This window comes from Prionailurus bengalensis, chromosome E4 (assembly GCF_016509475.1).
Source record: "Prionailurus bengalensis isolate Pbe53 chromosome E4, Fcat_Pben_1.1_paternal_pri, whole genome shotgun sequence".
Lineage (NCBI taxonomy): Eukaryota > Metazoa > Chordata > Mammalia > Carnivora > Felidae > Prionailurus > Prionailurus bengalensis.
In genome coordinates, this window is record NC_057360.1 from 14097461 (window position 1) to 14114662 (window position 17202).

At 37.3% G+C, this 17202-nt stretch overlaps 1 protein-coding gene and 1 pseudogene across 7 annotated transcripts in view; one reads left to right on the plus strand and one right to left on the minus strand.

Annotated features, from left to right (window-relative positions):
• Positions 1-17202, plus strand: part of DNM3 (dynamin 3) — a 557387-nt gene that overhangs the window by 224176 nt on the left and 316009 nt on the right. For all 7 annotated transcript variants that reach the window (XM_043568980.1, XM_043568982.1, XM_043568983.1 and 4 more), the window contains exon 12: positions 2786-2856. In XM_043568980.1, coding sequence (XP_043424915.1) covers positions 2786-2856 — 71 coding nt within the window. The remainder of the gene's footprint in view (positions 1-2785; positions 2857-17202) is intronic.
• On the minus strand, positions 11833-13970 carry LOC122476381 (annotated as a pseudogene).

Consider the following 17202-nt stretch of genomic DNA (forward strand, 5'->3'; position numbering starts at 1 on the left):
TTTCTTTAACTAAATATTCAATAACTGTGGGTAAAAAGGCAGTGAGAAACTCTGAGAAAGTGAAAAAATGAGGGAAAAAAATGTACTATTTTCCTTTTCATCCCCCACATGCGACCTGGCTCTTTTCCTAGGATGAACACAGACTCCCAGTTTCCAGGAATATGAATGAGAGCAGCCATAGTTTTTATTTTTTTTCCCACTTTTTTCCTATACTGCAGTCCAAGTTAATGTGCATGAACGGCCAAGATATTCGTGACAACCTTTGGCAATGCTGAGAATTATGTAGATATTTTGCTCTTTATGGCAGCAACAATTTATTTGTGCTTAAACATTATGGTTTATTGATGCAAACTCCTGGCCAAATGGATTTGGGAGTATAACATTTAACAGAATCTGGCTTTATTGTCGGGAGAATAGAGGCAATACCACAGACAAAGTAATAATGATGACCCCTCCTAACTCTAGAGTTTTGTTCATTAGGACAAGAAATGAAACTGTATCTGAGGATACGAAACTTTTTCATAAAAGTATGACGTCACTGACCTAATAGTGCCTGTACCGTGACTTTATATTTGGTAGTAAGGATGGATTTGGGTGATGCATTAATTTTTTTTTGGCCAGGTCCCCTTGGGATTCACGGCAAGACGACCAGCTGAGATTAGCCATAAAAGCAAACCCTCAGAGCCCATAGCATTGGGTAGTGACAGAGAGACAACAGTAAGCGGCCATTTACTGATTATGTGGTAATAAATTGCTCCCTTTAAAGCAAAGTCTTATTCAAGGCTGGTAGACAGTTATCAATTCATAGCCACAAATATTTACTAGGCACCTACTACGTGTATCATGCTACATTCTGGGGATAAGAGGTGAAAAAGACAAATATAACTCCTGCTTCCATGGAGCTTACTTACAGTCTTTTTAAAAAATGTTTATTTATTTTGAGAAAGAGAGCAGGGGAGGGGCAGAGAGAGAGGCAGAGAGAGAATCCTAAACAGGCCCCACTCCCAACGTGGAGCCTGATGCAGGGCTCAGTTCCATGACTGTGAGATCATGAGCTCAGCCGATATCAAGAGTCAGACACTGAAGCAGCTGAGCCACCCGGGCACCCTGAGCTTACTTACAGTCTTGCGAGGAAGCAAAACATCAAACAAAATATACACAAAGAATTAATTACATTTGTGGTATATACCACAAATAAAAAGTATAAGGTGCAATATACATACAAAATATAATACAGTATATAGTCTATAGGACAGTATTAGCATGATCTAACCTGGTTTGGGGTGAGCGTATAGGGTGAGGATCTGGTAAGCCTTTCCTGAGGAAGTACCCTCTGGGGAACATTACATAGACCTGGTCAGTGAACTGTTATCCTGAGGGCTCTGATGCATTCAAATTCATCTTCATTGAAGGGAGGCAGCATGAACATGCTCATCATATTTATCAAAAGTTCGTTCAACAAAGTCAAGGTGCAGAGCTCTGGAGGTATGTAGGCAGGGTTTCTGGATTTTTTTTTTCTTTCTATTAACAAGCATTCTAGAAAGAGAAGGGACACACAGTTGGGAGAACAAAAGGAAACTTAGGAAGGGGAACTCAGTTTTGAGTATCTCTGGGATAAAACTCTCTAACAGTGTCTGGTTGGTTGCTCTACCCTCTCTTATCTCCTATTGAAGAATATTTTCTACAGAGGGACTTTCCAAACCTCTGACTTAAAGTTTCTAAGTATCTCATGACTAGAACATTTTCATGTTTCATGTTTATGGGAACATGCATTCAGTTCATTCCTTGACAAATCTTGATTGAATGTCCATGAAGTTCAAGGCACTGGGGATAGAGCATGGATACAGCAGATGGGGTCTGTATACTGAATAAGTAAAAACTTACTATGTCAGCTAGCGGTAGTGCTACAAAGGAAAATAAGGCGGTATAATAAGGTACAAACAGAGTGCTGGTTTATTTATTTTTAATTTTTTTAAATGTTTATTTATTTTTGAGAGAGACAGAAGAAGCATGAGCAGGGGAGCTGGAGAAAGAGAGGGAGACACAGAATCTGGAGCAGGCTCCAGGCTCTGAGCTGCCAACACAGAGCCCGACATGGGGCTTGAACTCATCAACTGCAAAATCATCACCTGAGCCCAAGTCAGGCCGACTGAGCCACCCAGGCGCCCCCCAGAGTGCTAGTTTAGATAGTAGGGAGGATCCCTCTAATGAAGTGATCTTTTAGCAGAGACCTGACTGAAGTTTTGCTTTGATAACCAGGCCTGTTGATCTTGAGGAAGTTTTCTATTTATTTGTATATTGCCTTTTTGAATTGGTTGATGAGATGTTACTCCTGCTTGCCTAGAAGGAGCTTAAAGATATAGAAGAGAAGAGGAAAAACAAGAGATAATATTGTTATTTCATGGCTAATATATAGTGCCTACAGGAACAGGAAGCTCTGAGCAGCCCGTCATTGGTACACATGTATCCTTCTTTTGAACATTATGCCTACATTTTAGAGGACTAGAATAATCCTGCATTCTGTGTTAAATTAGCAGAGTCCATGCCTATAAACTATAAACATGTTGTCTTCATGTGGGACTCAGACTTTTCATGTAGATTTTTAATTTCTGAATTTAGAGTAAAAATTGTGAGTCTAATGAAAAAAAAATTAATGCAACTTCTCATTTTAACTGAAGCATCCTTTTAAGAAATAAAGATAAATAATTTGTAGGCAATTACTCAGTTTTGTGTTTGAGAATATTTACGATCAGTTTTCACTGAAGGGTTTCTCTTTAACTTATAGGTACTGCTACTGATTGACATCCAAGTCTCTTACATCAACACCAACCACGAAGATTTCATTGGATTTGCAAAGTACGTAAAACAGTTGATTGCCACATGCTTTCCTCCTGATGGTTTGTCTAGAATACACATTGTGAGTTTCCTACTACAACCATATCTCTTTCTGAGAGCACATTCTGTGTCAGGATTAACTCTGAGTCAACCACGTAGGAGGTCTGAGCCTCATGGCCATGAGGCCATGTTTTCTCGATAAAGTAGTTGGCTCCTTCATTGTGCAGCATGTGAAGTCATATGTGTCTTAGATATTCATTGTTTTTGGATGGTGATCTGCAGTTTGTACTTGAACTCTCATAGATAAGCAGTAACAGATGCACATTTAAAATATGTTTGGGAACACTTTCTCACATAAATTTGAAACATCAAATGCAATTCACAGGATACAAGCTATTTTATCATCTCTAATTCAGAATACAGAGGCCTATTTTTTTTTAAACTCTCCTTTGTAAACTTAGATGGAATCTTTTTAGATGAACATTCTCTTTTCTACAAACTGTGTACACTTTATATAAACTTGTCTATATATTGCTATTCTATCATACATGTATTCTATTACATTCTAATATTCTATTGCTGTATTCACAGATACTGTCATGTAGATATGCTTTGTTATTCAGGGTTGGTTATTCATCATGTGACATTTTCAAGACCCTGAATTCACCATTTTTCCTTCCCTTTAGTGGAACAAGTTTTTCTTTGCTTTTAAGGAATTTTGATTCTAACTCTAAAATATATTTGGGGCATGTACAGGGTTCCAACTTCAGGTACATAAAACGTCTATTTTATATAAAATATAAGGCAAAGGGGCCTATGTACTGTTACTTGAACCATGTATTTAAGAATAAGGACAAATAAGAAATACAACACAGCAGAATGTAAAACAAATTTATTTAATTACACTCTGACTTAGAAGCAATGCTATGTAGATTATGTGATGTAAACTAAACGTTGGCCTGAGGAATAATTTATAGACATGTTTTAGGGAGCAAAGGCCTAATTATCCAACAGACAATTGTCTCATTCTAAAGTTGGCTGTCCTTGTGATGGCTTAACCAAGGGTTTATGTATATTTTGCATCCATTGTGTGGTAAATTAGTTTTTCTCAACTATTTTCTGTCCGTGACCTGTGTGTAAAGTTGTTAGAACACAGTGATTAATATGTTCCTTTGGTCAGTTGTCTTTTTAGCCACGCTACCAACTCCAGCTTCAAGATAGGTATTTTCTCCACAGGCGCTTCACACAGACCTGTTTCCCTCCCTTTTAACCCCTGTGGGTGTCACCATATGTACTGCTCAATTCCTTCTGTGAAATCACTGGTGGGAAGAAATCGAGACTCTGATATGCTTCTCTATCCCTGGGCTTGGAGGGGGAACCTGAGAATTTCTGCCCGGTTTCCAGCATAGTCTGTGAACACCATGTGGCCTGTGCCGAGCTCTACACTAGTTGCTAGGGGCAAAATATATAAGAAAAAGAAAAATAATTTTCTTTTTGTTTTTAGGAGCTTGCCCAATAATTGAAAAGTAGAGAGAAACACATGTAAAAAGTTATGCTGACACATTCTTCACTTACTTCACTTGCTTCTTTGAGGAATCAAAAAGAACTGCAAACCCTTGAGTCATTTGAAATAATGAGAATGCTGCCTTTAATACTGATTTTTATTGGTTACAAATGCCAGTTAGGTTCTTATGAAAATGTAGCAGATGTAGATGTAAACTTGACACCATAACTTAAAAGTGAAAAGGATGTTGCAATGCTGCCCTGTTGTGGTACCTGATTTAAGGAAGAAACGTAAAAAAAAATCATAATGAGTTTGGAAGGATTCACGTTTTTTTGAACAAGTTTTGTAATCAGTACTATGATTTAAATTTCACCCCTATAGTCTTCTGGAACCATTTCCCCCTAGATTACTCTTTTATTTATTTTTAAAGATAAATGGTCCAGTGTTTATTTTCTCCAGTAAATTTCAGTATTTTCTACCTCAGAAGATGTTCAAATACAGTATTATATGGACTGGATTTTCAAAGGCATGTAGTTTTGCAAATGTAAATACTTTCAAATTCAGCCTTTTGATGCAGTCTCTCTGTAATCCAGGTGACTGCCCCACTTTTCCAGCAGTGACATAGACTATGAACATTTATGATGGAGAAAAAAGCATTGTTCAAACTGCTTTAGAAACCTAGCAACTTTACACATTTTTCATCTAATTTAAACTGCACATCTAAACTTTCTTTTAAGGGACTGATCTGGGAATCAACAGTCTGGATATTTTTCCCCAGGGTTTGTCACTGGTGAGCTTTGGGTTTTGGCAAGTCGTTTAGCCTTTCTGTATCTCGGTTTACTGCTCTATCAAATGGAGTAATAAGTAATCCCTGTCTTGTGTACCTTTGAGGGTTGTTGGAAGATCAGATTATTGAAGTTATATGAAAGTGCTTTTGAAAACTGTGGTGTAGCCTGTAAAAGTGAGAGTTACACACACACACACACACACACACAGAGTGAGGAAGGAGAGAGAGAGAGAGAGAGATACACAGAGGAATTTGATTACTAGTTGTACCATTTTACTTTATTATGAAATTTATGATGCCTGGAGTATGATTGCTACTGGAATTTTTTTTAGTTGCTGATATTGTCTCCAAATGAGACTCAGAGGTAAATGTTCTTTCCATTTGTATGCTGAGCTGGAGTTTATTTCAGTATGACATGGGATAATTATGAATATGAAGAAATGTTCATTTCAAAATCTCAAGAGGTTGTGGTATTTTTTTGTACTTTTAAAAATTAAAAAAGTATGGTTGTAGCTATAAATTTTAAAGTTGGCAGGAATGCTGTTTCCATCAAAGAAGAAAAGTCAAGCCGTATTTGAAGACAATTATGTAAGTATTTTTAAGTTCCAAAGATAGAAAATTAAGGTCTGGAGTTGAGGAAAAATAAGCATTTATTTCATGAGATTTTTAGAGAGTTGCCAAAAGAGGGGGGCACCTCTCAGATTTATAGGATGGTGATAGACATAGCATTTTACACACACACACACACACACACACACACACACACATATACTTTTTTTCAACTGGGATGACTGTTGTTCTAAAAATTAAAAAAAAAAAAACAAATTGTTAAAACTAAATTAACAGAATATTAGTTCTCAGAGTAGCATTCAGAACATCTCAAACTTCTCCCTTCTGCTATAGACCTTATTCTGCTCTGCTGAATGTGTGGAACTTTTTTTTCATCTCCCAGCTATTTGTTAAACGTGGACCGTAAAATATGTACCATGTGTAATGTGTCCAAGTAAGCACTGCTGTAGGCTTGCTTTGGAATTTCCTGATTTCTGAAAGCTTGATCTTTCAACTGTAATATAGTTTCTGAACCTAAAAGTCCTATATTTCAGGAGAAAATGTCAACTTTCCTCATGACTTAAAGATTTTAACTTACCATTCTTCTCTGTTGGGGGAAAAAAAAAACAACCCTACATTCTGTTTTTTTTTTTTTTTTTTTTTTTTTTTTTTTACACAATACTAGTTCTTGTTATTTAAGAAAGCAAAAGCTAGTCCAGTTGTTCTTTTATTCACTTCTCATTTTCTGTTATCCTGCTATATTTGAGTAGAAAAGCAAATGTGTTAGCAGAATGCCTTGGGAAGTGAACTTTCACGTTCTTGTGTTCTTCTTTGTTTGTTCTATGGGCACAATTTGCCTTTCTGAGTTACTGAGACTTATGAAGTTCAGTGGTTTAAGAGAAAAATGGGCTCCAGATACAGACCGTTATAGTAATATCTCTATGCCACCAGCAGCAGCCCAAGGTTTGCTTTTCAATCTGCTGGGTGGATAGATCTCAACACCTGTTTTTTTCATGGTTGAAATGATATAGTGTGCAGATTTCAGTTCTTGTTACATGAGTACCATGAAAATTCTGTTGGTTGTAATATTCATTTTATCTCTTTCTTGATCCTCTGGAATGTCTCTGTTGCCATTTTTCTGAAGGTGGTATATGGGAACCTTGGCATCAAATTCCAATGCAATCTGGGTTTTTCCTTTTTTGTTCTTTTTTTCCCCCTCCAATACATAACTGCATTCTATCATAATAGGGTTTCTAGTTCCTATTCTTACATGAGAATGTTCTCTCGCTTGTGGAATCAAAATTTAGGTATTGTAGCAAGATTGTTCTTTTGATTCTTATGCAAATTCAGGAATTGCTTGCTTACTGGGACTAGTACCAGGTAGAAATACAGGGTTGAACAACTCATAAGGGCATCATTAGTATCACCAATTCAAATAAGTTATGAATTCTGTTTCAAGGACCATTTTAAAAATAAGCAGACTTCAACTTTGCGCTTTCATTCTCAAATCTGTTATGTTGAACTTTATCTTCATCCTCAAAATGGATCTTAAGAGGGGCGCCTAGGTGGCGCAGTCGGTTAAGTGTCCGACTTCAGCCAGGTCACGATCTCGCGGTCCGTGAGTTCGAGCCCCGCATCAGGCTCTGGGCTGATGGCTCAGAGCCTGGAGCCTGTTTCCGATTCTGTGTCTCCCTCTCTCTCTGCCCCTCCCCCGTTCATGCTCTGTCTCTCTCTGTCCCAAAAATAAATAAACGTTGAAAAAAAAAATGGATCTTAAGAAGTGAGTCATTCTTCTTTGATAAGCCCCCAGGTTCTGGAGGGTGTTCTTGCATAATATTTAGCTTGTGATGACTTCACTAAATACCCTGCAGGGGGAATTGACATCATGTAGTTTTCTTCTCCTTTTGGCTTCAATCTGATTGGATGGAGCCAGGCTGGCATGTGATAAGCTGCACTCTTGGGACTCTCAGCAAGTGTTCATAATCTTCTTGGGATAATGTAAAAGAACATTCTGAAAGAGCTTCTTAACTCCAGAGTGATGTTGTCCAATAGAACTTTCTGAACGAGTGGAAACTTTATAATCTGTTCTGTCCAATACAGTAGCCACCAGGCACGTGTATCTATTGCATAGCTTAAATGTGGCTCACAAAACAGAAGAAATAAAATGAAATGAAAATTAAATTAAATTTTAATTAATTAGTTTTGATTTATATAGCCACATTTGGCTACCAGCAACTGTATTGGATAGTATAGTCCTAGAGTATGGTGAATCCAACTGATTGCTCTGAGTCCTTCATCAGTGAGCCATACTTTACTGGTGGGTTGGTGGTGGTACAGTGGTAGCTACTGGAAGAGAAGAAGGAGATAACTTTGTTAGCTGCTGCTAAGCAAATCCGAAGTTTTAGGAGTATGCAGTCAACTCTTTGAATGCTCTGTCACCAGAGTGTAAAGGATGGGCCTTTCCCTTAAACTGCTTTAGTCCGTATGTTGCCATTTTACTAGCATTTTTCTATCATCATTACTACTAACATTTCATCTAATTCCAAGCCTCCTCTACAATCTAAGCATAGTGGTGCAGGGAGAGGCATACCCTAACATTTGCCATGGAATCTGTGTCTCTGAGGGACTCCATTTCCTTGATTCACTTGAACCCTCTATGGATTGACTTAGAGTCCATCTTTGCGACTCTCCTTTTTTCTTTCTCACTTCTTTTTCACTTTTCAGCCTACTGCAGTCCTGTTTCTACCACACTACTGTACTGAGACTGCTTTTGGCTGAGACAAACAGTTAATCCAATAGACAATTCTGAGTCATTTTATACCTTAACCATTTCTTGTTGAGGTCTGTCCCTTTGCTTCAGTACCCCTCCACTGGCTCCTGGTTTCCCTTTCTGTTCTAGCCACTCCTTCTCAGTTTTATTTTGGAGCTCTTTATCCTCTGATCATGGCTTAAAAACTGTTTTTTTTATCACTATTTTTTAATAGATCTTCTTCTTTTCTCACTGCACCATCCCTGACCGATACCTCCCACTACAATGGTTTCATTTACCACCTTTTTCTGATGATTCTAAATCTTGAACTGTATTCCAGAGCTTTTTCCTGGACTGTGTACCATATCCTACTACATACTAGGCATCTTTACTTGTATAGCCTATGGAAACCTCAACCAAATATTCCTAAATTAAACTCATCATGTGATCTTAGAATTTACTCCTCCTCCATTGTTCTTTCTCTCTGTGGATGGTACCTCCCAGTTGTTCAAACCAGAAACCTGAGCATCTCTCTACTCCTTCTTCTCATCTTTGTTTCCCACCATCTTTACCAAGTCCATTTGATTCTGCCTCTGTAATAGCTTTTGAATTTGTCTATTTCTTCCTGTCATCATCACTAATGTACTAAAGTTAGCCTTCTCTTGCCTGGGTTACTACAACAGTCTCCCTGCCTCTTGTCTTGTTCATTATCATTCTTTCTGGGTCGCCCTGTTATTTTCAGAATAAAGTCTAAATTCATTAGTTTGGTTTCCAAGGTCCTGTAGAATCTATCTTCTGATTACCTCTTGAGCCTATTCTATTGTCACTATTTCTCTATCCTATTCCCTAGCTCTGTGCTCTAGCCAGACTGACCACTGTGTACTGTACTCTTGCTGCAGCACATGTCTGTGGCACACTTTGTCAAATTATTTAAATTCCCTGTTGCAGAAAACCATTCATAATCTAGTTAAAAATAACCTTGGTATCAAACTATGATTTCATAAATATTTCATAAGAAACCACTCTAAACACTGGGCTAGGTAATGTCAGTGGTGAGAGAGGTAAAGATACTAAGATCTATGCAACACACCATCAGCCATCAAGGAGCATAAGTTGTTGGAGGGGAGTTAGAGACCTGCCTATAATGAAGTCCTGTTTATATAATTCAGGCACAGACCAAGAGCTTTCGGAGTTCCTGGGAAAGAAAGATAACTGGAACCTTCTAAGAAGGCATAATCCAGAAATGGTACCTGATTGACTTTGAAGGTTGGGCAGGACTCCAACAGTCAGAGGGAGGGGGTTGAAGCTGGCTGTTTCCTGTCTTCCTTGCTTAAGAGTCAATACTACCCATTTCAGGGAGGTAATTTTTACTAAATCACTGCTTTGATCATGCCATTTGCTGGTTCTGAAACTTTGAATATTTTTGCTGCCTCTAAGGTAGTGGCCAAATTCTTCATAATTGGCCTCAACATACAGTTATTGTACTAGATGGCTTTTAAGGTCATTTTACAAACCTGAGTCTATGATTATATAATTCCACCATAATAGTTTTACTTTCCACAACTTCCCTACATGCCTCATTTTTCTACCTCCTGGCTTTGCTAATACTACTCCATTCTCTTGGAATGCATTTGGTTGTCTTCCTTTATTACAGCTTAACCTCTTTTCAAGTTTTCTGTGAAAATCTTAAGTCACATTAGACCAAAATAATCTTTCTTTTCTTTGAACATTTGGAGCAATTACTATGCATAGGACTTATTTGGAAAATCGTCACATGCCCCCTTGGCACTCTCTTTTATTATTTGAATCTTTTATTGTATGTGTATGTGTATAGAAATGAATATGCAGAATAAATTTTGAGCTAAAAGGTAATATGGGTTTTTTTCTTTCAGTGAATTTCATTGTACTCTTATTTTTACAAAAAAATTTTTTTTCGAAATACAGATATATTTATTTATAAATATTAGGTACACAGTTTATAAAAGACTAAAAATCCTCTCTAGGACACAAAACTATTATAGAACAAAGATAGGTGCTATTGTACAAATGGAATGAGTGAACATAAGACTATGTGATTCTTTTTTATTAAATTTTTTTTTCAATGTTTTTTATTTATTTTTGGGACAGAGAGAGACAGAGCATGAACGGGGGAGGGGCAGAGAGAGAGGGAGACACAGAATCGGAAACAGGCTGCAGGCTCTGAGCCATCAGCCCAGAGCCTGACGCGGGGCTCGAACTCCCGGACCGTGAGATCGTGACCTGGCTGAAGTCGGACGCTTAACCGACTGCGCCACCCAGGCGCCCCCAGACTATGTGATTCTTAAGCACATTTATATTACACACAGTTTTAAAACTAACATATCTTTGAAGCTGTAGAATTGGTAGGCGATGTATTTAAGAATTAGTTCAGAGACTTACAAAACAATTTTATTGGTGATATTTATGTGTGGGGAGAAGAAACTGTTTATCGCATATAACTATCACGTTTCAAGGGACATGACTTAACAGGAAAGTTTTTATAAGAAACTATTAGTTATTTTAGAAATTCTACCTACATTAGAATAACATTATATATTCCTGCTCTAATTCCAACTATATCAAGTGAAATGATAAAATTTAAAATTGTAGCATTTTAGATAGTCAAGTTACAAAAGGAACTAAAGAAAGAAACTCAGATTGAAAGTTTCAAATACCTACTGAGTTCGACACCTTTTCTTTCTTAGTACAAAGTATCTGCTCTTAGACATGGGGTATTCAGTTAATTACCCTTCCTGGTGACCTCAGCTACAATAAAAAAGAAAGAAGCCAACAGAGACTACAGACTCACTAGCACTGATGGGAAACGATAGTGAAGAGCCAAAGCACAACAGACCACAGCAGTCTGGGTAACGACAACTGGGTGGAAAAGCAAGCTAAATCTTCCATGTCTTCACATTTGAAGGGAGTCACTCTACACATTACAATTACTGACTTTTCGACTGATCTATAGAATCAAGGAAAGGCAATGAAAAGTCAGCATTCTGTTTACAGGCTGGCATGTATATTATACATTTCAAGAACAAGCCTATGCAAATATATCAATTTTATCTAGAACACCTTTTCTGATGATGCAGCATTACTGTACTTATATTTAATGACTAAAAATTTATCTCAAGACAATTAAAAGTGAATAAGTCAACATTATGATGAAACCTGTTTATAACCAAGGAATATAGTAAACTACTTGATAAATTTACCATCTTAGAAACTCCCTCTGCTAAGATCGAAAAGGTAGGATTAGCTCTCTGCTGCCCAGAAGGCAATACCTGCTATAAGGTATTGAACATCAGTAAGAGAGCTTACTGCCATGAATACTTAGGTACTTGGCCCACTCCTAAGAGAGACGCAAAGCCACAACAAGCTGGACAATAAAAACCCCATTTCTCATCATCACTTTATTTCTCTTCTGCTGTTCCAGGCTCTGAGAACATCGGGCATAGTGCTGAATTGGGACGGCATACGAAAGCATCGGTTTCACCTCCCAACTCTGTTAATTGTTCCAATGAAGACACACAAGGATAATGGTCTTTTAACATATCTGGCAATTTAGAAGTCTTCTCTTGAATACGTCGAGAATGTCTCACTGGTGTTAGAAACTTTAGCTCTTTAAATGTAGAATCTGTATTGTCAAACTGTATCTTCTTTTTTACACTTTGTAGGTATGGTGTAGTAGACACATTATATTTAATTAAGCAACTCCCCCTGGTTTCTGTACTGGGGGTTTTAACATCATTGGTTGAATCGTTTGTTTTGTCATCTTGCTCTTTTTCATCATCCTGGAATACCACATTTCTAGTTTTCTTTTCCATTTCTGGTTTTCCTGACTCTAGATTAACCTCTCTATCTTCAGTGCTGACTTCATGGATGTATTCCTTGGTTGCACAAGCTTCCTCAACATTTTCTCCATATTTAACTTTTTCTTGACTCTTCATTGTCAGAATATCTGCTATGGTATGTCGCATCTCTTCAATAGGCTGAGCGCCCGCCAGAATGGCTTTCTCATAGATTGTGATAATGTTTTCAATAGGACTTGTGAGTGGTTCAATACGTGCAAGGCATATCCAATATTTAACAAGCTTTTTGGCATCTGGAATATTTTTAATCAGGTCATTCAGTATGACCAATATTTCTTCTTTTGGGCATCCCTCACTAATCAGGTTTAGGCATTCAGAAAATGTCTTGTTCACTTTTTCGGTAAATAATCTTTGTTCATCTTCTTCTACCATGGTAGTCCAAAAGGACCCAGCTGGGTTTTCGTGTTGCCCTTGAGGCTCCGGCTGGGTAACTCCTGAGCTAGGAGGCCTTTTCAGGACTTTACTTTTGCCAGCTTTCTACTCACTCAGACGAGCTTTTCTCTCTTCTGCTGTTTCTTTGGGCTGAGCTGATCTATCAATAGTTGCTTTTGCTATTGTATGCCTGCAAGGGTCAACGTTTTTCGACTTTTCTATCAGTTTGGTGTTAGAAGATGAAACAGGCCTGGCTACGATTTCAGACTTCACGCTTCTTGTTAGTGTCTTCTTTCTTTCTATATCCTGAGAACCAGTTTTGTCACTAGATGAAACTGTGTTTAATTGCACTAACTCTTTCTCGAGAGGTCCTTTCCGAATCGTAACATTGGCCGAGCTTCTACCAATGCCTGGTCTCACAGCGTCCTGAGCATTGTCGCGGTGACTTCTAATAGGAGGTCGCAGAAGCTGTCTGTTCTGAATTGTAGTGCTCACAAGTTTAGTGGTAGTCGTCACGTTAGAGGCTCTATCGCTTTTCGCTGTCACACTGCTGCTGTTTGTGCGCAGAGGCTCTGTAGCTTTAGGGACTGTAGTCGAAAGTTTCTTTATTGCTGCAGAACTCTCATCTCTGATTTGTAGAGGCTTTCTAAATGAATTAATCTTAGACTGAACAATTTGGCCACAGTAAGATCCACACACAAGCTTCTTGGACATGTTAGCATCTTGCTTTGGCTTTTCTGTCATTATTTGTTTCTTTTTATTGTTGTTTTTAAGATGAAACACTTGGCTTAATGTCATGTGTTGACCTGGAGGGTCACCTTTAATTGGTACCAACTGCCCAGTTTGATTATTATCCTCAGAATTAGGTGTATCAATTGCTATAGTTGAATTGGTTAGTTCATTAGAAGGCCTTAAAGGAATACAATTTTTTTCCATTGTTATATTATTTTTGCTCCCGGGAGGTCTACTGACATTTTCTTTACCAGCCATTTTTGTTTTAAATTTCAGAACTTTTGTCTCTTCATGGACCTGGCCCTCAGAGGTCATCACTTTCTCGTCTCTACTGGATATGTGATTTTCCTCCTTGTATGCAAAAAACGTTTTTCTTTTTAACATATGTTCCTTGAGTTTCTGTCTTCTTTGTTCTCTGAACTCGGGCTGGGCCCTCTGGCTCGGGGGCAGTTGTAGCTCCCGGGGCACTGCTGGGGTGCTCATGGCTGCTGCGGGCGGAGGACGCGTCTCGGCCCTGACAGTCCCGCACTGCTCAAGCCAAGGCAGCGGCAAACTCTTTTACAAAAATTTAAACCTCTTATTATACCATTTTAAAATCATTAGGTCTTAGAAAATTAAACTGAATAAACCTAATGTGTATGTTTGGCAAAACCTTCCACAATGACTTGTGTGTAATAGAAATTTATATAATTAACAACAAACACACACACAGAGTAAGAAGATATAAGGTAATTAATATCCTACATTTGGAACAGAAGCTCTTTTTTTTAGCTTTCTTTTATATCTTCATATATTTATTCTTTTTTTTTAAATTAAATTCTAGTTAACACAGTGCAATATTGGTTTTAGGAGTAAAATTTGGTGATTCATCACTTACATACAGCACCCATTGCTCATCACAAGTGCCCTCTTAGTACCCATCACCCATCTAGCCCATCTCCTACTTGCCTCCCTCCATCAACCCTCAGTTTGTTCTGTATCATTAAGGATCTCTTGTGGTTTGTTTCCCTCTCTTCTCTCCCCCACCCTTTACCGATGTTCACTTGTTTTGTTTCTTAAACTCCACATGTAATAAATCATATGGTATTTGTCTTTGTCTGGTTGACTTATTTCATTTAGCATTATATATTCTAGCTCCATCCACGTCATTGCAAATGGAAAGATTTCATTCTTTTTTTATGTCTCAGTAATATTCCCATATTATATATTATATATATATACACACACACATACACACACACACGCATGCACACACGCATCTTCTTCATCCATTCATCAGTTGATGGACATTTGGGTTCTCTCCATAGTTTGGCTATTGTTGATAGTGCTGCTATAAACATTGGGGTGCATGTACCCCTTTGAATCTGTATTTTTGTATCCTTTGAATAAATACATAGTAGTGCAGTTGATGGATCATAAGGTAGTTCCATTTTTAGTTTCTTGAGGAACCTCCATACTGTTCTCCAGAGTGGCTGCACCAGTTTGCATTCTCACCAATCGTGCAAGGAGGGTTCCCATTTCTCCACATTCTTGTCAACACCTGTTGTTTCTTGTGTTGTTAATTTTAGCCATTTTGACAGGTGTGAGGTGGTATCTCATTGTGGTTTTGATTTATTTTGTCCAACCATCTGGATGTCTTCTTTGGAAAAATGTCTATTCATGTCTTTTGCCCATTTCTTAACTGGGTTATTTGGTTTTTGGACATTGAGTATGGTAAATTCTTTACAGATCTTGGATGTTAACTCTTTATCAGATACATCATTTGCAAATTATCTTCTCCCATTCTGTAGGCTGCCTTTCAGTTTTATTGATTGTTTCCTTTGTAGTGCAGAAGCTTTTTATCTTGATGCAGTACCAATACTTCATGTATTTACTCTTATAGAGCTTATTCTATGTTATTTGTGTTTTGTGTATGTATCTCACTACCTACGCAAGGAAAATTGGAGGCTTTTTCATGTTTATATCTTCTAGAGTGCCTTGAAGATAACTTGGTGCCCTAAAACTTTTGACTTACGTCAAATTAAAGAATTATATATAGGTATGTTTTCAGTATTGCAGATATAACCAATTAAGGTACCTATCACCAAGAATATCTCCAAAGGCTTAAATTAACTTACAAGTCCTTACATGGTTTCTCATAAGTACATTTTAATTTTTATTTATTTATATTTTTAATTTAATTTATGTTTTTAGTTTATTTTTTAAAATTCAAGTATAATTAGCATACAGTATTATATTGGTTTCAGGTGTACAATTCTGTACGTTTCTCAGGGCTTATCAAGATATGTGTACTCTTAATCCCCTTTATCTGTTTCACTCCTCCCCCACCAACCTCCTCTCTGGCAACCACCAGTTGGTTCTCTTTATTTAAGAATGTTTTTTATTGTTTGTCTCTTTTATCTTTGTGTGTTCATTTGTTTTGTTTCTTAAATTCCATAGGTGAGTGAAATCATATGGTATTTGTCTTTCTCTGCCTGACTTACTTCAGTTAGCATAATACCTTCTAGGTCCATCCATGTTGTTGCAAATGGCAAGATTTCATTCTTTTTAATGACTAATGATCCAGTGTGTGTGTGTGTGTGTGTGTGTGTGTGTGTGTGTGTGTGTGTGTAAAACATCTTTATTAATTTATCTATCAGTGGAAATTTGGGTTGTTACCATATCTTGACTTGTGTAAGTAATACTGCAATAAACATAAAAGTGCATATATCTTTTCGAATTGTGTTTTTGTTTCTGTTGGGCAAATACCATTTAGTGGAATTACTGGATCATATGGTAATTCTATTTTAAATTTTTTGAGGAATCTCCATAATGTTTTCCTCAGTGGCTATACCAGGCTGCTTTCCCACCAACACTGCATGGGGCTTCCTGTTTCTCTACATCTTCACTAGTACTCATTATTTCTTCTGTTTTTGCTTGGAGCCATTCTGACAGGTGTAAACTGATATTTCATTGTGGTTTTGATTTGCATTTCCTTGATGATTAGTGATGTTGAGCATCTTTTCATGTGTCTGTTGGCTATCTGTATATCTTCCTTGGAAAAATGTCTAATCAGTTCCTCTGCCCATTTTTAAATTGGATTATTTGGTTTGGGGTGTTAAGTTGTAGAAGTGCTTTATGTATCTTGTATATGTACCCTAATAAGATACATCATTTGCAACTATCTCTTCCCATTCAGTAGGTTTTCTTTTCATTTTGTTGATGGTTTACTTTCTGTGCAGAAGCTTTTTATTTTGGTGTAGTCCTAGCAGTTTAATTTTACCTTTGTGTCCCTTGCCAAGGGACACATATCTAGAAAATGTTTCTATGGCTGATGTCAAAGAAGTTACTGCCTGTGTTATTTTCCTGGGAATTTTATGGTTTCAGGTCTCACATTTAGGTCTTAAAATCATTTTGAGTTTATTTTTGTGTATGTTATGAGAAAGTGGTCCAGTTTCATTCTTTCACATGTAGTTGTCCAGTTTTCCCAACACCATTTGTTGAAGAGACTATCTTTTTCCCTTTGTATTTTCTTGCCTCGTTTGTTGTAAATTAATTTAACATAAAAGCATGGGTTTATTTCTGGGCTCTCTTTTCTGTTCCATTGATCTATGTGTCTCTTTTTGTGCATGTACCATACTGTTTTGGTTATTACAGCTTTGTAGTGTAGATATCTTAAAGCCTAGGATTGTGATACTTCCTGCTTTGTTTTTCTTTGTCAAGATTACTTTGGCCACTCAAGGTCTCTTGTGGTTTCATACAAATGTTAATATTATTTGTTCTAGTTCTGTGAAAAGTGCTA